Raw genomic sequence first — 26,968 nt, 5'->3', positions numbered from 1 at the left:
ATTTTGACACAAGTTGGGCTTTAAGAAATAGCTGAAAAGTTAGGATTTGGAACCCTTCAATGCGAGGTTCACAACCAGCTTTGGAGACTTACAGTTTTGTTGTGTCGTGTTCTCCGTACAACCAGCCATCCTTCTCCTCTGGGATAAGTAGAGTAATAATGTCACCTTGTTGAAAGCTTAGTAAAGTCTTGTTGTTTCCAGTGTGAGGAAAGATGGTTCTGACCTTTGTCCTCTTCATTATATTCAGCCCGGTGGCAACAGACATAGACCGTGGCAAGCTGCCCTCCTCATTTTCACCTGTTAGAAATAATGAAAGAGGTGAGGGGGTCACATGACTGGGTGTCCCATAGCAAACCCCCACATGCACATATCTTGAGTACAGCACCCACACAGTTCTGTGCATTTCTTGTCTTGAAGCATCTACCAACAGTATACTGCAATAGCATTTCCTTAAAGTGATACAAACACACACTGTTGAATTTACATTGTCCCTTTCACTTCCGTTTGTGGATGATGGCTCTGGAATTATATTCATTTTAAAAAACCCATTTAAGTACCTTTTTCCTAATCAATATACAGCTGTCACATGACCCAGCTCTTTCCCAGGGAAACATAAGCAGGAGGAGCTTCCAGTCCGCTGCTGGTCACATGTTCAAAATAAAAAAAATAGCCTTTGGGATACGGAGTAAAAATACATAATATCAAACCATTTTAAATTGTCATACAAATATACATTTGAAATCAAATCTTTATTATTTTTTGGCAATAACATGGTGTGGGCAGATTTCTGGCAGTCACAAGCTGTGTCACACCCCTCCAGCCTGTGTCTTAGAATAAGAGGGAAGTGAAGCCTCTATTAATCTACATGTAATATCCCGCCCCCATTGTGTTTAGCTGGTTGGTGGGGATGGAGAAGGGAGGGAGTGGACTGTCATTTACCAGAGTGCAACATGGGCTGCTCAGATGTGATCGGGCAGAAATGCTCAGCATAGAAACGCACTATAAACTGAGCATGTGCAGATTTGCCACCACAGCTGCAAAATCCCTAGCTGAATTGGGGACATGAACAGAAGGTGGAGATAGAGAGCAGCAGGATCAACCGGGTTTTTTGCAGAATACAGAAAACGAGACTCAGTGACTCAGCGCTATGAATGGCACGTAATACTGCATTTATTGATATTTTTTGATGATGTGGGTTTAGTGACACTAATGCAAAAACTGGAACATCTGTTAAAGGGCCACTAATTTAATACATCTTTTCAGGCTATTGCTGGTCTATGTGATTCATGTAACAAGTCTAATTATCTGTTACTTTTTAAAATAAAGTGAAATCAGAAACAAGTATTTATGGGTAACTAAAGAGAAATCAGATGCATATATTCAGTGGTTATAAAAGAAATACCTGCCTACCTTCTGAAAATGCCAGTTGCCTGGATGTCAAGCTAATCTACCTGTTGTCAATGCTAAAAATCTTAAAAGTGCTATGTACCAGGCTTGCATACTAACCCAGTGGCTTCCTTACTTTGAGTAAAGCCTAGTATACACTACCGATTTTTGTTCCTATTGAACCCAGCAGGCTGAATGAATTTTCTTTTTAAAGTGGAACTTCAGTCATTTTTTCATCTTTCCATCTATTAAATTTTCTGCCCTTGTTGTTTTAACTTTAGATAGTAAAACTTTTTTTTCTTCCAGTAAATACCTTATACAGCCCACTTCCTGTTTCTTGTCTGGAAAACAGCCTAGGCATATGACAACATGCACAGGTCTCTAATGAGAGTTTGCCAGGGGGGGGGTAGTCATAAGAGGGCCAATGAGAGCTGCAGAGCTGGAGGTGCGTCTCTGTGTAAATCCAGGAAGTGAACAGGCAGCAGCTTCAGCAGCCGCAGTTAAAATTATAGCAGCCAGACTCAGTGGAGGGAGATTTCTGCAGCATATTTGGCAAGTACAGAAGCACAGTATATATAAAATAATATGCAAACTGGTTGGAGGGAAGCTTCAGGATGGCAAAGATGTTTTTATTTCAAATTATGTGAGCTCACTGCAGTTCCTCTTTAAGAGCTCAAGAGGAGATCCTGTACTAATGTTAGCACAGTGATCTCCCCACTGAGCTATTGTGTTCTGACAGGGAGACTGCCTCCTACCAGAACACACCAGTCAGCGCTCTCAGCCATCAGCCAATCGGCAGTCCTTTTTCGGTCATGCCTCCTCAACAGAAGCCAGACGTTCGGCCTTTGTCTGTTGGACCAGCTGCCGTACACACGGGCCGAATGTCAGCTGGTTTCCATTGATCTGGCCGATACCGCCCAATATTCGGCCCGTGTGTACGGGGCTTTAAAGATCCCAAACAGGCGAGCAGTTTAGGAGTTCTGATTTCACATATTTGTTTGGGATCAGGGGCAGCCGGTCTCGTCATAACTTCTTTGACAACAACCAACAAATACAGGGACATTTGCAAATAACAGCCAATAAATGAAAAAAAAAAATCTACACAAACACACACACACTGTATGTATATATATTTGTAGAGGTAGAGTCCAATCCTTGTCATGTTAACCATTGCTAGTTTGCTTGGTTTTACACTGCTCCTCCGCTTCATTGATCCAGAGCAAATATTTAGGTGTTCCACCTTCACTTGCTGCATACTGGTTTCAGGTTAGGGAGTAAGAAAATACTGAAAGTGTAAGGTGAAAATAATGGCCAGGCAGAAGGAAAGAGGCACGGATTTCATGCAAAGTTTCCTTCAGTCTATACATCGGATTCTGTTTTAACTAGCTTTCCTTGATTGCTCCAAATTGCACGATGGTACTGTAAGTTCATAACAACTTGTTACAATTGCTGGGGTAGCTGTCTGAGGTCTTAGTGCCAAGATTTCATTATTTAGCTCTTTAAATATTGATTGCTTTGGCCCTCTCTTTTCTGATATAAAGTCAGAATTAAAATGATCATTTAAAGGCTCCTTAGCAACTTTGTGACTTCCCTCCAATCCAGATGCATACTTACCTACATTATCAAGCTCTGGCCTGATGCAATTTTAAAATCTTAAGTCAATCACCACCGACCTCTATGGGGCCATCTCCAGAAGCAGACAGTCTCATAGACAATCTCTATGTGGATCCATTAGGCCTGCAGAGAAAATGTCACTGTAGGATATAAACCATTGCGGGGAGCTGTGCTGTGCAAAGCCGATTGTTACCATCTGGGGTGCAGAGAAGGATGGGTGCACTTTCTGAAAGTGCACTTATCTTTTAAGCAATGTGCATAACCTGTGTTAAACATGAGTTAGGATATGCCATCAGTATTTTGGTTGTTAACCCTCCTGTGTTAGTCTACCTGCAGGCAGGTCCATACCTTGGAATGATTTTATCCTGTCATATGTCGGCTTCTCAATAACTGCTGGATTGTTGAACATATCTACTAGGGGACTGGGATGTGCCCGGCTTGGGGGTGCTGGAGGCATTCTTAATGTGTTCCTGGAGATGGTGTCACCATCTAAAGCCATCTGAAACATAACCAAAATGTTTACATCATTCAAATGAATAGAGACCTGACATTGCTTATGTTACTCAAAATGGGTGGGGGCTACTACACCATGCAATATTACAAATTATGAACATTTCTTAGTAAAGTATCAGTGTTGAAAGCTAAACAAGTGAAAGCAGTAGAATGGTATTACCATATATCTAGAAAAAGTAGATATATCTATCAAATAATTAGGTTGACACATCACTGATATACAACTACTGTATGCTATACGTGAACAGTGAAATAGTAAAACACACGTTTCCCGATGACAGAGTCCCCTCTATAAGTTATATTTATACTCCAGAATCAAATAAAAGAAAAAAAAGAAGATCTGTAATGTGTCTCATATTTCCGAAAGTTATTTGTCTTTAAATTAGTATAAATTAGACAGACTATTTTTCTCTACAGCCTCTCTCCCTCATTGAGCAGCCAGATTTTAGCCTGCAGATTACTTTTGTGTGCAATATACATTTTTGTCTTAAAAACATCCACAGAAAACAGCGTTCACTGCACCACTGCAGCATACTGGCCCGACCAGAATTAAATTAATAAATAATCTCACCATGTGTGGTAGGACCCAAGTCCTACTCAGGGGTGCTTTATATTTGAGTACCCCAGAGGTATTTTTTTTTTTATATGCTATTACAGTGGAACCTCGGATTACGAGCATAATCTGTTCCAGGAGTATGCTCGTAATCCAAAGTACTCGCATATCAAAGCGAGTTTTCCCATTGAAGTCAATGAAAACTAAAATAATTTGTTCCGCATTGGGATGCAATACCGCATGCGGCCAGAGGCGGGGGGGCGCCGGAGAGCCTCGGAAGCGGCCGAAAAGGCCCGAGCACACTTTGACTGACCTCGGCAAACCTCAGAAAGACTCTGTTCACAAGCTTTTCCGAGGTCAGCCAAACTGTCCTCAGGCCTGTCAGTGCATTTCCGAACGCTGACGATCGGCGCTGTTCGGCTCCGGCGCCCCCCCACCTCAGGCCAAAAGCGGTACTGCACACCGCTTTTGTCCTGAATCCTGCTCATATTACGAGACAACACTCGCAAACCGAGTTAGGATTTTTAGAAATACAGTGCTCGTTTTGCGAAACGCTCATTAACCACGTTACTCACAAACTGAGGTTCCACTGTAAATAGAATATTTACAGATATCCCTTTTTTGCATATCCATAGGCTTTTATTGGAGAAGATATGTAAATGTATAATTTGCTTCTTGTTTCTAAATTTAAAAAAAATTATATTCAATAAACTGATTTACTAATATAAGTTGTGCAGCTTGTTCATTTCAGAGAAAATATGTTGGCAGGATTGTCTTGGAAGCATCTTAAACGATTCTGTTCTAGCCAATGGATACAACAAATATCCAGCTAACGTTCATAATTTATATGTAAAAGTTTCTCTTATTATCTACATAATGCAAATTACATTACAAGGACAGCACTATAAAATTAAAACAATGCAACAGTCATGCATTGTATGGAGGTTTGATTTGTGATGAATGCTTTATCATGAAGGCCATAAACGTGATATACTTTCTAACACAACAAACAGCAAGATAATTTATCACTGGCAATCTCACTGAGATATGCAACAGCTTCAAATCATTTTAGACACCTTGCTGTGCGACGGGCAAAAAGCAGCCCATGTCACTTAGTAGTAAGGAGAAATGTCACCCCCGGCAGTTATGAGGTGGCTTGTACTGGTGTCTTACCAGTGCCTTCTTGTCCATGAGTGGAGATGGTTCCGGGGTACCAGAGATAGGAGTGGTTCTAGGAGTCTTCAGATCTTGGATCATGTTACCGATATTGTCTGGGACTTGTGAGACATCCATACAGGTTTCCTGCCACTTGGGTATTTTGGTGGTGAGCAGATCAGTACTCTGTCATGATTATAAAAAATGGTTGACATAAAAAGGCTTTTCTACAATGTCTGTAAAGAACACCTCACCTGCAGCTTATTAGGGCTGATTAACAAACACTGGTGCAAAACTCCAGCTCTTACTCATAGCAACCAAATCAGATTTACTGCCGAATTTGAAAAAATGAATCCTGTGCATTTTGGTTGTTTGCTAAGGGCAATCGTCCCATTTCACAAGAAATTGATTTAAGAAAAATGGAGCCCCCCTGAGTCTCATCAAATCAGACTGTGAATATGAGGAACAGGATTTACAACAGCGTGGCAAAAAAAATAATGTACCCCTACTTCTCAAAAGGGAACTAATAATACATTTTAAAGTGGTGCTCCACCCACAAGGCAAAGCTTGTCTGCCTCTCCCCCCCCCCATCCGGTGCCACATTTAGCACCTTATGGGGGGAGCAGGTCCCTGGGTTCGATGGGGGGGGGGGGTGTTGGGGGTGGCGGGGATCTGGAGCTCCGCTTTAATACCACTTGTAAAAACTGAATGAGATCAAAGTTTTGTAGAATAGGTGGGTACCAATGGTCCAAGTAAGGGTTGGCAGATGTATTAATGCTTAAAGCTTTTTTTATAATATATTATTTAGAGTCAACAAATTTGGCCATGCACAGCTAGAGAGTATAAATTCTGTCCTTAAGGGGTGTTCACATCTAGTGCCCCGACAATCAAACACATGTATACTAGGGCCAAAGTTTGTGACCTATGAATAACTTGTCTGTATCCTTTGCAATATAAAAGAAAACTCATAAAAACAAAAGGTACAACATACAAACTCAGATAAAGTCATGGAGCAGTTTGTACATCCAAAGAGATATGGACTAATCAAAGCTGATTTTCTCAATTATTCAGGTATACAATTGTACATAAGCTAGTGAACAGTGACTTAAGATAGACAACTATATTCTTGCATTCTTTTTAGTCTGATGTTTACTAAATCACATTTTGCTAAGTAAACTTATACCATCCGAAAACAAATGTAATGCAGGGTGTGTGGCTTTGGCTTGTATTTTAACAATAAAAGACAACATTATAAATCTATAATCTGAATTCTCACCTGTATGTGATAATAATTGAGATAATTTGCAAAATTACAGTGCCTGTCCACCAGAAAACAGAAACGTCTCTTCTCCTCCAATAGTGCTTCTTTGCAGCCATCAGCTATGAATCTCTGGATTTCATTCTCGCGGGAAGTGATGGTCTCTAAGTACTATATATACAAAAAGAATAGAAGACTTAATTTTCACCAACTACTGGCGAGACGGGTCAAAAATTCAAAAGTATAATTTTGATGGCAGGAATTTTGATATATTTTCAATGTGTTATTGGTAGACAACTAACTTTTGTATACTCCTTCATTTAATATACATTTTATAAACCTTGCCACCCTATGCGGAATAACCACTTATGAATTTATATATAAACATATTTTACAATGCTGTGTATAGTGACCAAATACAAGGGACACCCAGAGATTATAAGAATGAGCTAGAATTTTGATGGCATTATATGCTGAAAATAAAAGTTTAAAAACTGGGGTTTCTCAAGCAGGGTTCTATGGAAACCTAGGGTTCCTCCAGAGATTGCTAGGGGTTCCTTGAGCAATGAGCAATTTCTGCCTCTCAGATAAGTTCCAACTGACCACATTAATCGTTTTAGCGATCTGTAAGGGGGCAATTCTTCCCAATGTCCACGAGTGCAAGAAGCCTTTTTACCATTGTCCATCACACTAATGCAGATATAGTAATTTTTAGCAGGGGTTCCCCGAGCCCAGAAAGTCATTTCAAGGGATCCTCTGTATTGAAAAGGTTGGGAGAAGCTGCTTTAAACCGTATTCTGTTGGCTACAGGAAACCTGTACAGAGACTGCCAGTAAAAAGCAAAACTGATATAAATGAAAGAAAATGTTAGAAAAGTTGGACATATAGATAAAATATATGTAGTAGCTGCACGGATACGTAGCACATACAAGACTGTTTAACATACAAACCTCTGATTCTTTGACGTCATACTTGGCTGCATTTCTGGCCCCATGGCTTTTTCTCCTCAATTTCTTTAGTTCTGTCTGTGATTTCTCAAGAGAATCAATTTTATGTCTGTGTTCTGTCTGGAATTTCTTTAGTGTGGCCTGACAGCAAAAGACAAAATATGATTCAATATACTGAAAAACACAACCCTAGAATCCTTTCAGTTTTGTGTAAGGCTTACAGCATCGCTTTTATTTATCAGGATGGAAAACTGTGTGGTGCAATATACTATGAAAGAACCAGAATGCTCAAAAAAGGTTTACAAATTACAATTTAATTGTATGCAGAATCATAAAGCAGGTGGCCCTTTTGTGTGGTTTATTTAGAAAGATCTCCATTGAAAGTTATAAAACTAATTTTGGGTGTAGTCCTTGCAGTTAAGTTAGCATGTGGTTGCAAAACATTGCCCAAATATGTTGCAGAGAACCTGAGCCACGAAGTCTAAGGCCCTTTTCACACGGGCGGACTGTTCAGGTCCGCCAGTCAGTTTTTTTAGGTGGACCTGAACGGACGCTCCATGCAGGTCTATGGAGCAACAGATGTCAGTGGTGACATGTCCCGCTGACATCCGACCAGCTAAAATCAGACGTACAGCGATACGTTTGCCACCCGTCCTGGCGGATCGGATGAGATCTGATGAAAACGGACATGCTGTCCATTTTCGTCCGATCTCTCCATAGGAATCAGCGGCGCTCGACAGGCCCCTCCCAGCTCAATGAGCAGAGACGGACCTGTCATCCTCCGGCTCAGCGGAGATCAACGGAGAGATCTCCCACTGAGCTGGCGGACTCCACTGAAATGGATCCGCCTCGTGTGGAAGGGGCCTTAGGCAGAGGGAAAAACACAGATGTAATTACAGAAGTACAGAAAGGAGTACCAGACCAAAATCAGATAAAAGAGGCCAAGATCATTTTAATTGCTGCTAAAAAAAAACAAGAGATTCATATAAAAACATCCAACAAATTTCAAGGGCAACAACACTCCCCCTTCTTTAGGGTTCACTGCAGGATAAAACTTGGAAGGACTTGGAGAAAACGGTGACTTCACAGTTCTAGATTGGACAAGTATTGAACTTGCCATTGCTGCTAGGCAACTGCTGTCAAGTTGGCTGTTTTGATATTATTATTTTGATATTATTTTTTTTACCATCAATTACAACTATCTTAAACTTTTGTCAGATTTTGATCTGGAGCTCCTTTGTGTATTTCTAGGATTTGAAATACTGTTGGGAGCTCATCAAGGGAAGCCTTGCTGTGTGGGAGCTGCCTCACCACAGCTATTGATTTGGTTTTTCTTCATCTGACTACACTTGCAAGTCTGAAAGTTCCCAGAGCCTCTGAGTATATTGCTCTGGGGCAGATGTAATTATGACACCATCTCCCTCCTTACCAGCTGCTATAACCTCACAGCCGGAGTTCTCAGGTCTAAACAGATTTTTCTAAATTCTCAGCAGTTAATGCAAAGTAAAACTACATAACACACCTCAGTGTCCACAGAAACAAAGCCACAAGGTATATAAATAGCTAAACACTATGGCAAGTGACAGAGCAGTTTACCTATATATGTCAGTCCTATCTGGAAAGGATGAAAGACAAACTACTGCAGCTCAAATTTTCAAATTCTAGCACAGGCCATGTACTTACATTCATATATTTGATATCTTGTTCTGTCTTCTTCTCTAGTTCTCCAATTATTTCTCGGTGGAACTTTCTAAACTGAAGAAAAATTTAATATTGGGAAAATATTTAAAAATAGACACACTAGAACAATGTGGTGACCACAAATATTATATTTTTAATGTATGCACACACACACATACACAGTTGTGCTCATAAGTTTACATACCCTGGCAGAATTTATGATTTCTTGGCCATTTTTCAGAGAATATGAATAAATACACAAAAACATTTCTTTCACTCATGGTTATTGTTTGGCTGAAGCCATTTATTATCAATCAACCATGTTTAAAAAATGTTCATGTTTTTAAATCATAATGACAACAGAAACCACCCAAATGACCCTGATCAAAAGTTTACATACCCTGGTGATTTTGGCCTGATAACATGTACACAAGTTGACACAAAGGGGTTTGAATGGCTATTAAAGATAACCATCCTCACCTGTGATCTGTTTGCTTGTAATTTGTGTGTGTGTATAAAAGGTCAATGAGTTTCTGGACTCCTGACAGACCCTTGCATCTTTCATCCAGTGCTGCACTGACGTTTCTGGATTCTGAGTCATGGGGAAAACAAAAGAATTGTCAAAGGATCTGCGGGAAAAGGTAGTTGAACTGTATAAAACATGAAAGGGGTATAAAATGACATCCAAGGAATTGAGAATGCCAATCAGCAGTGTTCAAACTCTAATCAAGAAGTGGAAAATTAGGGGTTCTGTTGAAACCAAACCACAGTCAGGTAGACCCAACTAAAACTTCAGCCACAACTGCCAGGAAAATTGTTCAGGATGCAAAGAAAAGCCCACAAATAACTTTAGGTGAAATACAGGACCTTCTGAAAACATGTGGTGTGGCCGTTTCAAGATGCACAAGGAGACACTTCTAGAAAAATGGGCTGCATGGTCGAGTCGCCAGAAGAAAGCCATTGCAAATGCCACAAAGTATCCCGCTTACAATACGCCAAACAGCACAGAGACAAGCCTCAAACCTTCTGGCACAAAGTCATTTGGAGAATGAGACCAAAAATTGATCTTTTTTGGCCACAACCATAAACGCTACATTTAGAGAGGAGTCAACAAGGCCTATGATGAAAGGTACACCATTCCTACTGTGAAACACGGAGGTGAATCGCTGATGTTTTGGGAATGTGTGAGCTACAAAAGGCACAGGAAATTTGGTCAAAATTGATGGCAAGATGATTGAAGTATGTTATCAAAAAATACTGGAGGAACATTTGCATTCATCAGCCAGGAAGCTGCGCATGGGATGTACTTGGACATTCCAACATGACAATGATCCAAAACACAATACCAAGTTGACCTGTCATTGGCTACAGCAGAATAAAGTGAAGGTTCTGGAGTGGCCATCTCAGTCTCCTGACCTCAATATCATTGAGCCACTCTGGGGAGATCTCAACTGTACAGTTCATGCAATACAGCCCAAGAATTTTAAGGAACTGGAGGCTTTTTGCCAAGAGGAATGGGCAGGTTTACCATATGAGAGGATAAAGAGCCTCATCTACAAATACCACAAAAGACTTAAAGCTTTCATTGATGTTAAAGGGGACAATACACGGTATTAAGAACTGGGGTATGTAAACTTTTGATCAGGGTCATTTGGGTAGTTTCTGTTGTCATTATGATTTAAAAAGAGTAAACACAGTTGATTGATAATAAATCAAACACTAACCATGAGTGAAAGAAACGTTTTTGTGTTATCATTCATCTTCTCTGAAAAATGGCCAAGAAATCATAAATTCTGCCAGGGTATATAAACTTATGAGTACAACTGTATATATAGTGCCTTGGTCTAGCAGATATTAGTGTTTTTGTCCTACTTTTCATTAACCTGCTTCCAGGTTTAATCATGCTCTAGATAGCAACAACTATAAAAGTGTTATAGTAAAGTACAGTGGTGGTCAACTTACTTGACAAAGGGGAGGGGGCTCAAGTGTAGCCCTTGTCATCACAAAGAATTCAGTAAATGTAATGTTACAGGCACCAGAGACTGCAGGCATGCCATACCAAATGGACAGAGACTGCAAACATGCCATAGTTGTTGGGGGACTGGGGACATACTTAAGGAAAAAAATTATTGAATCAATTCAATTGAATTGAATCAACTCATGTAATTGAATCAACTCATGTACTCATGTAAATTGAATCAACTCATGTAAATAAAAGGAATTGTATAGGATATGATCTATACGATTCGTCAAACTGACGGGCTCCTTCCCAAGTAGCAATAAACAGTGAGCCTAAGGAAAAAGAGGAGGGGCCAGAGTGGTCCCAAGAATGCCAACAAAGGGAGAAGCTACCACATAATGAGATCAAAAATGTACAAAAAAACTTTATTGAAACATTTGTATAGAAACATATAGTAAGGGATCCCACGTCTGCGGATCTAGTCCACACAGGTGGGATCCGTTCCTCCACAATATCAAGAGACCATGAAAAAATAAAAAAGCAAAAACCAACGTTGTGTTAAAAATAGACAGTGGTGGGTCAACCCACCTTACCCTAAATTCCCCTACCGAGCCCCAATTTCCCCAGGGAGACCAAGCAAAAGTATGCTAATGAATGGATTAAATCTTGTGAACTACTGACACGGATTCCACCCACTGGGGGAAGCACAACCAGATACAGGGGTATGGGCAATTGTTACCCAGTAATTCCTGTGCCTAGGCTCAAGTATATGATACAGGTATACTATATGCAGCCGCTAGATGGGCAATGTAAAGTCCGAGTCCCAATAGTGCAATAGTATACCCTGAGTGTGGGTGCCTGATATGTCCATAATGAGGATAACACTGTATTTCGATATATAACAGGGTACACACGGTGAAAGCTCCTGATCCAGGTTGAAGCCAGTGCAGTTGGTCCCGGCCGTAAACAGGATGGATTAACTGCAGAAATGAACTTCAATAGAATGTATGGGCTACAACAAGGGTAGTATCACTGGCGTTATTGCTTCAACGTTCACATGTGATCCCTGTGTTTAGTTTAAATAGACATACAGTCTTGGCACCCAAAATGCCCAGAATACCAGTCACGGGGTGTGTGCAGTCCTGTTCTTGGAGCTGGCTCCTGTAATGGGCGTGTGATAGCTGCTTCAATGTGTCCACAATATGCAGCGCTGTTCAGCTGAATGATCTAAGCATGGGGGATAGAGTGTATGACGGTACAGTGGCAGGTATAGGTCAGTTCAAGACACAGGGTTCTTACCCATCCTGCCATTCAGCACGATAGCCGGCCGGATCCCTCCATGCGATCATAAGGTCAGCGCATGAAGACTCGGGACCCGATTCGCCTCTGAATCCTCGTTTGGCTTCCGTCAAGGAAGGGACAGCTTAGCGTACTGGGACTTCCGAGTGAACACGCTTTCGGTACGCTGTTTGCTGTATGAATGGATGGCCACTAGAGGGCACTGCTTCACATATCCATAGCAATACTGCTGTGAGGGATAGCCATAGAAGAGCCAGGCTGTAAATGTTAAAGACTTGCTCCGAGACAGTGAAGGGGGGGGACCCCCAATGTCTATGGCATCGTATTGCGCTTCATTACTCCATTTGGAGTACAGTGGCAACAGCTGCGCTCCATACTATCTGAACACTGGCATATTTTGACTAGATCTGACAAGCTGAGGGAGATCGTTGGGGACAGACCCCTCATGGTAGCTAAAAGAGCAAGAAACATAAAAGATGCGCTAGTGGAGTCCGAATTTAGATGTCCTGTTGATAGGAACTGTCTCACAGACTTGCCTAGAGGAAGGGAACGTTCCCATGCGGCCACTGCACCACATGTAGGTTTGTCGACCGCACTCAAACGTTCCGTGACTCAAATTCAAGCCATGAGTACACAATTAATTCATTTATTAATTGTAGTACATCGAGGGTTCTATATATTTTAGAATGCCCCTGTCAAAAACTATATGTCGGCAAGACCAAGCGCAAGCTACGGATTCGGTTCACGGAACACCTAAAAAGCATTCGCGTCAAGGAAGAGACGCCAATAGCCCAACATTTTCTGCAGGTCCATCATGGTAAGACAACAGGCCTCACTGTCGAGGGGTTTTATGCTCTCAACCTCTCAGATTGCAGGTGTGATTTTGACGCGGTCCTTCTAAAGAAAGAAAAAACATGGATATATAGACTCCAGACACTCCAGCCCAAGGGCTTGAACGCAGAACTCAGTCTAAAAATATTTCTGGAGCCTTGACTTTTTAAATTACATACTGGGACTTACTATGATGGACACTGGCATGCCCCTTCCCCTCCCCCTCACTCCTTCCTTCCCCCCTCCCCCTTCCAACCCTTACCCCCCTCCCCCTTCCAACCCTTACCCCCCTCCCCTCACTCCTTCCCCCTCCCCTCTTTCCTTCACACGTGACTAGCTAGGTCCATAGGGGTAATATACTGTTGACCCCTTGTACTACCTCCATTGGTTGCCTGGTTGTTCCTGTTTGGCCTTTATTTCCTGCTGTCTGTCTTTTGTTTCTATGGTTTCCATTACCCCCCTGGAGTCTATTCATGTCCCCCATTGTGGAAACTAATAAGCCAGCTATTATTATCAGCATATTATAAAAAATTCTTTTTCACCTGATATTTGACTGTTATTTGGATTGTCTATACCTGTGTAATCTTTAGACGATTTGATTGCTATTCTAAGTTGTTACCACAAGATGGCGCTAAAGATTTTTTTTTTTTAGGTGCATCTACATTGATTGGGGAGTAACCCCTATATAAAGATGGTTATCACTGAAGTATATTGTCCTGACAATTCGATGCCATAGACGTTGGGGCCAGTGCAGTTGGTCCCCCCCCTCCTCTTCACTGTCCCAGAGCAGTTCTTTAACATTTACAGCCTGGCTCTTCTATGGTTATCCCTCACACCAGTATCGTTATGGATATGTGAAGCAGTGCCCTCCAGTGGCCATCCATTCATACAGCAAACAGCGTACCAACAGCACGTTCACTCGGAAGTCCCAGTACGCTAAGCCGTCCCTTCCTTGACGGAAGCCAAACGAGGATTCAGAGGCGAAGCGGGTCCCGAGTCTTCATGCGCTGACCTTATGATCGCATGGAGGGATCCGGCCGGCTATCGTGCTGAATGGCAGGATGGGTAAGAACCCTGTGTCTTGAACTGACCTATACCTGCCACTGTACCGTCATACACTCTATCCCCCATGCTTAGATCATTCAGCTGAACAGCGCTGCATATTGTGGACACATTGAAGCAGCTATCACACGCCCATTACAGGAGCCAGCTCCAAGAACAGGACTGCACACACCCCATGACTGGTATTCTGGGCATTTTGGGTGCCAAGACTGTATGTCTATTTAAACTAAACACAGGGATCACATGTGAACGTTGAAGCAATGACGCCGGTGATACTACCCTTGTTGTAGCCCATACATTATATTTAAGTTCATTTCTGCAGTTAATCCATCCTGTTTACGGCCGGGACCAACTGCACTGGCTTCAACCTGGATCAGGAGCTTTCACCGTGTGTACCCTGTTATATATCGAAATACAGTGTTATCCTCATTATGGACATATCAGGCACCCACACTCAGGGTATACTATTGCACTATTGGGACTCGGACTTTACATTGCCCATCTAGCGGCTGCATATAGTATACCTGTATCATATACTTGAGCCTAGGCACAGGAATTACTGGGTAACAATTGCCCATATCCCTGTATCTGGTTGTGCTTCCCCCAGTGGGTGGAATCCGTGTCAGTAGTTCACAAGATTTAATCCATTCATTAGTATACTTTTGCTTGGTCTCCCTGGGGAAATTGGGGCTCGGTAGGGGAACTTAAGGTAAGCTGGGTTGACCCACCACTGTCTATTTTTAACACAAGGTTGTTTTTTGCTTTTTTATTTTTTCATGGTCTCTTGATATTGTGGAGGAACGGATCCCACCTGTGTGGACTAGATCCACAGACGTGGGATCCCTTACTATATGTTTCTATACAAATGTTTCAATAAAGTTTTTTGTACATTTTTGATCTCATTATGTGGTAGCTTCTCCCTTTGTTGGCATTCTTGGGACCACTCTGGCCCCTCCTCTTTTTCTTTAGACATACTTAAGGAGACACTTCACAAGAGACTGGGAGAGATCAAGGAGATTTGTCAAGTTGACCACCACTGTACTACAGCTGTCCCTACATCTCCCCTAACAAAATGACTGACATTTTTATACTGAAATTTCCCCTAGTGATTTGTGAAATAAATTATAAAAGATAAAAGGAAAAAAAACATATACAAGTAGTGGACAGTACAGAAAAATTAATAGTGTGAAAGAAATAACCCAATCCATTTACAACCCCAATTTCAAAAAAGCTGGGATGCTGCGTAAAATCTACATGAAAACAGAATGCAATGTTTTGCAAATCTAAAAAAACATTTTATTCACAACAGAAAATAGAAAAACATAAAAATGTTTAAATGGAGAAAATAGGGTGATTTTGAAATTTATGGCAGCACCACATCTCAAAACGTGGGCAAAGTAAGTGGTACAAGGAAGACCTGGAAGAACATTTTGCAACTAATTAGGTTACCTGGCAACAGGTCAGTAACATGACTGGGTATAAAAAGAGCATCTTAGAGAGTCAAGAGTGTCTCAGAAGTAAAGATGGGCAGAGGTTCACCAATCTAAAAAGTTGCATCTAAAAATTTTGAACAATTTCAGAATAATGTTCAACGTAAAATTGCAAACCCATCTACAGTACATATCATCAAAAGATTCAGAGAATCTGGAGAAATCTCTGTGCGCAAGGGACAAGGCTGAAAATACAATTTTGAATGCCCGTGAATTTCGGGCCCTCAGACGACACTGCATTATACCGGCATGATTCTGTGATGGATATGAACACCAGTGCCATCCAAAAAAACAGGGAAGTTAAATCTCTATCATGCAAAGTCGCCATATCTGTACATGATCCATAAACGCAGCCGTTGTCTCTGGGCCAAAGTGCATTTAAAATGGTCTGTTGCAAAGTGGAAAACTGTTCTGTGGTCAGACGAATGGAAATCTGATATTCTTTTGGCAACCATGGGCGCTGCATCCTCAGGACTAAAGAGACCTTCTTGCTTCTTGTATCAGCACTCAGTTCAAAAGCCTGCATATCTGATGGTAAGGGGGAATATTAGTGCATATGGAGTGGGCAGCTTGCACATCCAGAAAGGCACCATCAATGCTGAATTTTTTTCCAGCTTTTTTGAGCAGCATATGCTCCCATCCAAACGTGTTTTGCAGGAATGGCCTTGGATATTTCAGCAGGACAATTCTAAACCACATAGTGCATCTATGACAACAGCACAGCCTCATAGTAGTCCCAGTGCTTAAAGTGTTACTAAAGCCAGGACCCTGCATTCACTATATCTGGTCTCTGACAGTACACAGAACATGGAAATGCAACTTTTTAGTAAATATAAACTGCTAAATACCTTTTCTCATCAGCAGTATATAGCAGTCTTGTGACTTCTATCGGTGTCTGGTTAAAGCTTGTAGGAGGAGTTTTTTATTCTCCTCTGACTGTCCTATGAGGCTGCAAGACCCCTGACCCTCTGGACAATGCTGATTAGCCCCTGTGTCGATCACATGCACCCTCCCCAAAAAAAAAAAAAAATCTCTAGCAATACACACCAAACTGAACATGTGGAGTGACTTCAAAGGCACTGATCAGCAGATAGATTGGGAACAGTTGAAGAAGGGGAGGATCAGAGAAAGAAGACAGGATCAAGCAGCCCTTTTACACAATGCAGAGGATTAACCCCTTAGGTTCCACAGTGAGTATAACAAGCATGCTTTACTGCATATATAGACTGATTTTACTGTTGTGGGTTTAGTAACACGTTAACTCGCCTGCCTGCAGTCCAGACCTTTCACCGATTGAAAACATTTGCCGCATCCTGAAATAAACCAGACCCAGGACTGTTGAGTAGTTGAGATACGTTTCTGAATAAAATTTTATTGGTTTATGAGATTTGCAGATCATTGCATTCTGTTTTTATGTAGATTTTACACAGCATCACAACTTTTTTTGGAACTGGAGTTGTAACTACTAGAATCCAGTCAAAACAATATATTTTTCCTTCCCTCTTCTGAGAAAGCAGCAAAACCAACCACGGGCCCAATAAATGTCAAAGTGCCGCATGAGGCTCTTAGGGCTCTAAAGGTAGAGTACAACAGTCAGATGTAAAACAGGCATACAGTTTGCAGTACATGTGTTAAAGAACATGTATACACTAATGTAATAAAATGATTACTGTTAATGTGTCTTGTCTTACTACCACATACCTGTGAGATTTTTATAATGTTCATGTGCTGGAGTACATGCAGGGGATAATATTGCCAAAAGGAGTGCTCTATTGCTATGGACTATATTTGTTAAAGAAAACTTCAGGTAAAAGCACAGTTGAGATACATGTTTACTATTTAACCCGCCGGAGGATTTGTATTCTATGCAGACAGTTTCACATATTTTCCATACTGTCACATAAGCGATATGTCATTCACAAGCTTCCTGTGTGACCTGTTTATTTTGAGTTTCCTCAGACAGGACATCATTAACTCTGTCCAGTGAGCATGGAATAGTAATGCTAAACTAAGAAGTAGCAGTGATCGAAAATATCAGAAGAGGTGTATATCAGAAGATTAGCTAGCCAAAACGTCAGACCCTTTGCCAGGTAAAGCAGTAAAACATATACACTACTGTGCAACGTTTTAGGCATGTCTGGAAACATGCTGTAAATTTGGACTGCTCTTTCAGAAATAATGGTTTGAATCCCAACCATGGCACTACCTGCGTGGAGTTGGCATGTTCTCCCTGTGCGGGTTTTCTCCAGGTACTGCGGTTTCCTCTCATGCTCAAAAGACATGCTGTTGGGTTAACTGGCTCCTGTCTAAATTGTCCCTAGTATGTATGAATGTGAAATAGGAACCTTAGATTGTAAGCTCCTTGAGGGCAGGGGCTGATGTGAATGCACAATATATATGCGTAAGGCACTGCGTAATTGATGGCACTATATAAGTACCCATATTAATTTATATAAATTAATAAAAATATATAGACACGTCAATAGTTTATTTTGATCGATTAATACAAAAAAGGGAAATCCAAATCAAATCAATATTTGGTGTAACCACCGTTTGCCTTCACTGTACTTCATTTTTAGTCTTTTGCCTAGAATTCCACTATAAATAACAGGTATGTCATATTTAAATCATCTTAACAGCAACTTCATGATTCAGGTTATATGAAATGACAATCTCTACCATTATCCGGAATGAGCTGGTATGTCTGAGAACATATATGGTATATGATGCTATGTGTTCTTGCAGGCCCATTGACAGAAAGCAGAATATTTGTATGCTGCCTAATCAAATTCTGAAAATACTTTGACAAAGTGATGTCATTTCCTCGAAACTGCTCAAACTGGCTTGGGAAAATTAGCGGCTATCACAAAATACAGGCAGGTGTGCGTTACATGCTAGGGATGGGTCAATTAGAGGTCTAAAACATTTCTTTTCTTCATATTTGGAGATCCTTTACTTCAACAAATTTCTAACTACGAATGTGGTTTTCTATACATCTGGGATCCCATTGAAATAGCTGATCTGGATGAAATTTTACGGGCTTTTAAACGAAATAAGTTGACTCAATATCAGCAAGAAAGAATGTTCTGGTAAACAATTTTCCTATGAACGATCGAAGAAAAATCGTACTTATTGCTCGGGAAAAATTCCCAACAGGGTAGCTGTACAGAAGTCGATTGATCAATAGGTCTGAAGGTATTTACATTTTTAAAGAAACTAAGCTTTTACTATACAAAATTTTAAAAAATTAAAAAACGGTACACCTGTCATCAACAAGTTTGTTGGATTTTGCATCAGTATTGGTTTCTATTAGCTAGTAAAAGCACAGCTAAAAAAAAAAACTATGTAAAAAACATTTCTAAAGTGATGTTTAGACGCTCCAGTATCTTAAATAAGCTTAACCAAGTAATACACACACTATATTATTGCATCTATACTTACAGTGCCTTGAAAAAGTATTCATACTCCTTGAAACTTTCCACATGCTGTCATGTTACAACCAAACACATAATTATATTGTATTGGGATTTTATGTAATAGACCAATACAAACGGGCACATTATTGTGAAGTGGAAGGAAAATGATAAATGGTTTTCAATTTTGTTTACAAATAAATATCTGAAAAGTGTGGCCCGCATTTGTATTCAGTCCCCTTTACTCTGATACCCCTAACTAAAATCTAGTGACCAATTGCCTTCAGAAGTCACCTAATTAGTAAATAGAGTCCACCTGTGTGTAATTTAATCTTAGTATAAATACAGCTGTTCTGTGAAGCCCTCAGAGGTTTATTAGAGAACCTTAGTGAACAAACAGCATCATGAAGGCCAAGGAACACACCAGACAGGTCAAGGATAAAGATGTGAAGACGTTTAAAGCATGGTTTGGGCTATTAAAAAAATATCCCAAGCTTTGAACAGAGCACTGTTCTATCAATCATCCAAAAACGGAAAGACATGGCTGTCTACCTAAACTGACAGGCCGGGTAAGGAGAGCATTAATCAGAGAAGCAGCCAAGAGGCCCATGGTAACTCTGGAGAAGCGGCAGAGATCTACAGCTCAGGTGGGAGAATCTGTCCACAGGACAACTATTAGTCGTGCACTCCACAAATCTGGCCTTTATGGAAGAGTGGCAAAAAGGAAGCCATTGTTGAAAGAAAGCCATAAGAAGTCCCGTTTGCAGTTTGAAAAAAGCCATGTGGGGGACACAGTAAACAAGTGGAAAATTACATTTTTTGGCCTAAAAGCAAAACGCTATGTATGGCGAAAACACTGAACATCTCCCTGAACATACCATCCCCACCGTGAAACATGATGGTGGCAGCATCATGTTGTGGGGATGTTTTTCTTCAGCAGGGACAGTGAAGCTAGTCAGAGTGATGGGAAGATGGATAGAGTCAAATACAATGCAATCTTAGAAGAAAAGTTGGAGTCTGCAAAAGACTTGAGATTGGGGCATAGGTTCACATTCCAGCAGGACAACCCTAAACATACAGCCCGAGCTACAATGGACTGATTTAGATCAAAGCATATTCATGTGTTAGAATGGCCCAGTCAAAGTCCAGACCTAAATCCAATTGGGAATCTGTGGCAAGACTTGAAAATTGCTGTTCACAGACGCTCTCCATCCAATCTGACAGAGCTTAAGATATTTTGCAAAGAATGGGCAAAAATGTCACTCTAGACGTGCAAAGCTTTTAGAGACATACCCAAAAAGATCTGCAGATGTGATTGCAGCAAAAGGTGGTTCTACAAAGTATTGACTCAGGGGGGCTGAATATAAATGCACGCCACACTTTTCAGATATTTGTAAATAATGTTGAAAACCATTTATCATTTTCCTTCCACTTCACAATTATGTGCCATTTTGTGTTGGTCTATCACATAAAATTCCAATAAAATACATTTACATTTTTGGTTGTAACATGACATGTGGAAAATTTCAAGGGGTATGAATACTTTTTCAAAGCACTGTATATATCATTTATTGTGTTTTTTTTTTTAATTTATATTTTAACCACTACAAAGTGATTTCACATTATGTAAAATAGGCTGGGCTAAGATTCTGTGGGCAGATTTGGGGTACTTTTTGTTAGGAATGCTATATGTTTGTTATGATATTCAACCTAAAAGGTTTGTTTTGAAGTGCTATTGGCATCAGAAAATAAATATTTTCCTCAATGTCAATGAGCTATTGAAGTGGTTTTATTAAAATACTACATTATACTACAACAATATTAGCAAAATACATACGTTTTCTTCTAGGTTTTCATTTAGCTTTTTGTGTACAGTAGAGATCTCCTGCAGGACCATACCTGTGAACAGAACATATAACATAAGCTATTTCTGAAATGTAATCAATAGAACTATATAATTGCTCCTATCAAACAAAGTACACAGAACAATCATATCATACACAATGTCTTTTGAAAGTTCTGGGAAATTCCACACAGGTCATAATTCAGCAAGGTTTGCTGCTATCTGTAAATTATAGTAAATGGCCAGTCAATATCTGCAGTATGTCAAGTGTAAACTGTACAGCAAATGTATGATTCAAGAACTTCTAGAGATGAGAGTAATAACTCGATGGAGCATGTGCAATCTACATTTATTCAGATCACCCTATATCTCTCATTAGACACGAATAAGGTTGTCAGCCTCATATAATATTACATATATTTGGAGAGTAATAAGCAGTGGGATCTGTAGCATTACATTTAAAAAGAATGTCCAGACAAAACATTTTTGTTGTTTTCAGTAGAGTGGTGAAGGAGTAGCACTGCTGTGCTAGGCCCCAAGAGAAGGGGCATTGGACACAATGTTTTTTTTGCCATATGGCTCCCCCGTTGAGATTTACTTCCACTTTTAATGAGAAGGGTGAAAGAAAATTACCCAAATTTTGGGTTGTCCCCAGAAAAGTAAGAGAGACATCTTCCAATGGGTACTCAAGAAATTCCCTTGATTTACAGGGATTTCCTCTCACTTCCTGTTTAGCTATGGGACAGGACATGAAAGGAAATCTCCACAATGGGACACAGATGGCAAAAAAAAAATTGCCAGGGGTTATAACCCTCCAGTGCTCTATCCAAAATAGAAAAAAAGGTTCTGATTCTTTGGGTTTATTTGGGTTTTGTGGCCAGTAGTCAAACCGTGCTTACAAACTTTCTCCTTTACATCCTAACATCATCTTACTATACCAGCTTGTTAGAGATAACAAATCGACTCTTGGCTGATCTATAATAAGAAATGGATGATCTGCATACAATTCGCAGACTGCATGCGATTTTTGTTTATTTTTATTTGCTTTTACTTCACATGATGAAAGGGAAAGGTGTGACCTTGCTGTGCCGAACGATCAGGAAGCGAAGCTGCTCATACTTGCTCAGCTGCTTCTTGGTTTGTTTACCTTATTATGTATTTTTCCATTACAATTCAATGCAAGATGAATATTTAAGAGGCTCCTGGCATGTGTACAGATCTACACTGCCACAATGACATCAGATGTTTGCTAAGGCTAGTGCAGCTATTTACTAGGTGGAGTTCATTCTTTGTGAAAGCTTAAGTTATATACACTGCCTGTATGTATAGAGTAGGTATATGCTTATCTGTTTCCTACTAGATTAAACAAGTCCTACTAGTATAAATCATGTTGCCCTGCCTCCTCTCCCCTTCCCTCTCTTTTGATTGGATTTGAATTTTTTTTTTAATCTAGGGATATTTTTTGGTACCTAGGCAAGGATTACATTTTTTTCCCATGCACAGATGCACTGCAGAGCTTCGAGTTCCAAGTGAGCACTGCAGCACATCTGCACGCACAGGTTTTGCCACATGCATAGGTGTGCCAAAGGGCTCTGCCAGGATCAAAAGGTCAGGTCCTTGAGTACATCTGCACATGCACTTAAATGGTAATGCCAGGTGGGGGGGGGGGGGGGTCGTAGCTGGTACAGAGCAGGACTGAAGGTCCGTTTAAAATAAATATTGCAGCATGGGCAAGATTTTAAGCACAAACCTCTGACAATTTCCAGTAATGCAATAAAGGTATACTACAGGCACCTCCTCCTGTCTACCATGGCTGCTACCGGTAGCACAGAAAAACACAATCTAATAAGGCCTCATTCACACAGGGCAGTTTAATGAGTAGGGCCATGTTTACCACCACGGGTAGGCACAGGTGTTGTATTGGCAGTCCCATAGCTATCTTTTGGAATTCAGCAGCTGCATGGATGTCACATGTTTGAGCAGCCTCTCTGTCACAAAAGACAGCGATGGGACTTCCATCACAGGGATGCATGCAACACCTGTGCATCCTCATGCTGGTAAAACACAACCCTGCACGGGACATAGATTAGAAAAACACTATGTGAATGAGCCCTAAACCTACATAAATCTCATACATCTCTGGACTGTACATGCATGGATACTTTTACATACATCACTCCGAAGGTTATTAGCAGTTATATACTATTATTATGCATCTTGTTTGCATTAACCATAACAGTACTGTAAAACAGACCCATATAATTTAATATTCACTAGCAGCTGCTAATCTGCTAGGAATAATCAGCTAGCTAGTTATACATGCAAAATGCACCTTTCACTACGTGAAATTGAAATAGTATATAAACCGTTCAATGGGCATTCAAGTACCAGGTTTCTAGCCACTGTCCAGAATAACCGAATATTATGAAAGTATACTGAAAAAGGACAGTCTAAGTGCCCCATTCATCTAACAAGAATTTACAGTGTCAGTCCAATCCGGTCATTGTTCTCCTGCCAATAAACAATGAATGAGACCCAATAACTGGAAATACAATGCCTTAAGATGTAACCTGAGCATTTCTGCCCTCATGTCAACCCAGTTATCGTCTACATCCAACTATGCGGCTTCTCAAGAACACAGTCTATGTGATAACCTAAACTCTAGTTAAGGAAACTGAGAGCCTCACATTGTCTGGATGTCCACAGAAAATCACCAAAAGTGAGTATCTGATGAAAGAACAATTGTGTGCAGAGAGAACAGGAGCTGGTACAATACAGAGTGTGGAACACTTCAGTACCGGGGAAACCTCATGTTTATTAAATGTACATACATCCCTTGGTAATAAACATGAAGCTTCTGAAGTAACCTACAGACTATAATCAGATTAAACAGTCAGAAAGGGAATTAAAATCTTTGATCAGATTAACATTTTGAGCAGGGAGTAAAATGTTCCACTGCCTGCCATTCACCTACTAGCATACATGGAACAAAAGGACTTCTATATGACTTTGTTAACCATTCTAGGTGTCAGGATACTAGCATTTAATACTCCTCAATGCCAACATGAAAATATTTTAAGTTTGAGATTCAGAGGTCAGTTTCACATTCAAGTCTGTTGCCCCATAAAAACGACCAGTTACATTTAAACCATCTAACTATTGTGAAAAGAACACAAAACATTTTATGAATGGATGTGTGGAGGGGACAAGCGACCCTCTATTATCAAACATACTAGTGCCAGAACTGTGGTGCTTACAGTACCCCCTGGGATGAATGAAAAAAGTTTGAACCAACGCAACATAACTCATAAATGGTGCACCCATCATTAAAGGTAATTTATTTTTACACAGGAAATGTCCTAAAAAATGTTTCAGCTCCAAAGCCTTCTATTGGATGCAGTGGTAATCAACTTTCACTGTCCATTGTATTTTTTATTTATGAAGTGCGATATTTCTATACTTATCTAAACCAAGTTTTACCGAGGCATTTGTTCTCACTCCAAACATTATATTATATGGAGAGTTATTCCTGCACTCTCAGCACACGCACAGAGCATTCTAGCTCTTACAATCTATTGAAAAGACTGGCAGGCAGCTGGTGCCCAGTGTGGCGTGCTGGAGATATGATACAGTGCAGGCTTTGAGTCAATATTTGCTAATTGGTGCAACATTAACAGTATTTTTCTGAGCACAATGCACAGATGATAGACTATGGTCTAAGGTTGGCGGTACTGAAAATAAACTGGGATTAGCTTTATTCCTTGGTGGGCCATCCTCCATCTGTAGAATTGAGAAAGATCTGAGAGAGCTCATGAATCTGCCATTGTCATACAAGCTCATGCATATTTGGATCAATTTGGGGGTGAGAAAGTTAAGCTATAATGTTTTTGGGTTGAGAGAGTTTAGCAGATTATTTGTAGAATCACCATATCTTCACACGTCCATGCAGACATTGACCCCAAGGTGGATTGTATGCAGGACTCCAGTGCTAAAAGACAAAATTGAACTCCATAGACAGTTGAAGAGTGCAGCCACCCTAAACCAGGATGTGTGTTACTGGCTGGATTACCAGGTGTAAATTAAATAAAAAGCCCAAGCCCCCATTAACACTTGACTGATTTGAAGTGCATTTCCATGTTATTCTATTGCCTGTTCACATCTGAGCATTGTGCTGTTGGTCACCACTCAGGAAAAGTACAGGAGTTTCTTTGAAGGATGAGCATGCACCTTTGGCCTCAATAGAGTTTTTCACACTTTACAACCATTTCCTCCTCCTTATAACTAGCTTTTGGTTGGTAAAACAAAAACCCTCAGGCCTACAGTAGTGTCATTTGCCGTGGCTACCACATAAATGCTCAAGTCAATTGTAGTGCTGCTTTAATGGGATGCTACGGTAAACATAGAACGTTATCTTATTGTAGGAGTAGCTGGGGGATGCCTGGAAAGGTGTCTGGGCTCCTGTAGTTCTGTAAACCAGCCTTTTTGGGGATTTTTTTTTTTTTTTTATAGCAGACTAATAAGAAGATGGTTCATACTGGAAAAATAAACCTCAAGTCAAATTTGAAGTTTGCCAAGAGACATATTGGATACCCAGCAAACATATGAAAAAGGTTCCCTAATCCCCCGAGTACAAAACTAACCTTTATGGGCTCAGCACAAAATACTATTTATGAAAACATCATCCCACAGCAAAGCATGATTGTGGTAGAGTCATAATGTGGGGTTGTTTTTCATTGGCAGGAGTGGAAACTAGAATAAGGGTACAACGGATGGAGTCAAAGAAAGGGAAATTTGAATGCAAGGTTTGTCTTAGTGTTTCAAGAGACTTGATACAGCCGAAGCTACACTAAAGGTGGTTTAAACCAAGAGCCCGAATGTCGCAAGAAAAACTGTGTTGAGCTCAGACTTTAATCCAGTTGAGAATCTTTGGATAGACTTAGAACTTACTGTTCCAACAACAGTTCCTATTCAACCTCACAGAGCTACAGCAATTTTGCCTAGACATTCACTACAAAAGGCTTCCATCTGTAACTGCATCTAAAGATTCTGCTGCAAAGAACTAATTTGTTGGCGAGTTCTCATGCTGCTAGCATGTCTTTTTTATTTTTTCCCTATTATTCAATACTTTATTTGAGAGGAAGAAAGACATACACTTTACCAACATCAAATATAACATATTATACATGTCTATATGCTAATCTAATATACAAATAAATTCATTTTCTTCTGAAGCCAAGACCATATACTCTAAATACAACAAAATCAACTATCTCATTATAGTCAACCAATATCATCAAGACAGAGGTCATCTCCCACCCCTCCTCAAAGTATGTCTCAGACTCTGCTCTGGGGGGAAACTATCTATATATTCCTAAAGTGTCTAGCTCTCTCTTACTTCTATGTTTATAAACAAAACGAAATAAAACCTAACAAAAAAAAAAAACAGGGCTTATAAAATTTAAGGGGGGGAGGCAGAATCCATCTCCCGCCTCCCCATCTCACCCCCCCCATCCTCCCTCCTGCCTAACTACTTCACCTACTGAGAATCTAATAGCCACATCTTCTATTTTCAGTCATTGAGATTCACATCTATAAGGGTTTTTCCCTCTTCTGTGTTAATAAAAAGATTCCATGGAGACCATGTTTTCAGATATATCCCTCGTTTTTGCTGGGATGTCCAAACCAAATCCTCCATAAGGTTCAATTGTTCTACTCTTTTAAGCCACAATCCTACCATTGGTGGTTGTGTCTGCTTCCAGGTAAGTAGAATATATGATTTAGCTGCATTCAGCAGGTGGCATAGAATAGACAGCTTATATGATCTAACTGGGATTTTAGTATCCTGTAATAGAAAGAAGGATGGGTCCTCCGAAATCTCCTGGTCGCTAAATTTTTGAGCAATTCTCCAAACTTCTTTCCAAAAGTTCTCCATTCTGGGACAAGACCAAAAAATATGCATTAACG

The 26,968-nt window shown here is 40.3% G+C and overlaps 1 protein-coding gene across 1 annotated transcript in view; it reads right to left on the bottom strand.

Moving 5' to 3' along the window:
- BAIAP2L1 (BAR/IMD domain containing adaptor protein 2 like 1) overlaps window positions 1-26,968 on the bottom strand; it is a 193,671-nt gene that overhangs the window by 31,881 nt on the left and 134,822 nt on the right. Inside the window, exons 4-10 of the mRNA XM_073590998.1 lie at window positions 20,999-21,060; window positions 9,110-9,181; window positions 7,430-7,567; window positions 6,498-6,650; window positions 5,240-5,407; window positions 3,349-3,499; window positions 93-297 (exon numbers count right to left, since the gene is read on the bottom strand). Coding sequence (XP_073447099.1) covers window positions 93-297; window positions 3,349-3,499; window positions 5,240-5,407; window positions 6,498-6,650; window positions 7,430-7,567; window positions 9,110-9,181; window positions 20,999-21,060 — 949 coding nt within the window. The remainder of the gene's footprint in view (window positions 1-92; window positions 298-3,348; window positions 3,500-5,239; window positions 5,408-6,497; window positions 6,651-7,429; window positions 7,568-9,109; window positions 9,182-20,998; window positions 21,061-26,968) is intronic.

This window comes from Aquarana catesbeiana, linkage group LG06 (assembly GCF_042186555.1).
Source record: "Aquarana catesbeiana isolate 2022-GZ linkage group LG06, ASM4218655v1, whole genome shotgun sequence".
NCBI lineage: Eukaryota > Metazoa > Chordata > Amphibia > Anura > Ranidae > Aquarana > Aquarana catesbeiana.
Note: the sequence above shows the minus strand (reverse complement) of the source record. Positions and strands in the feature narration are given on the sequence as shown.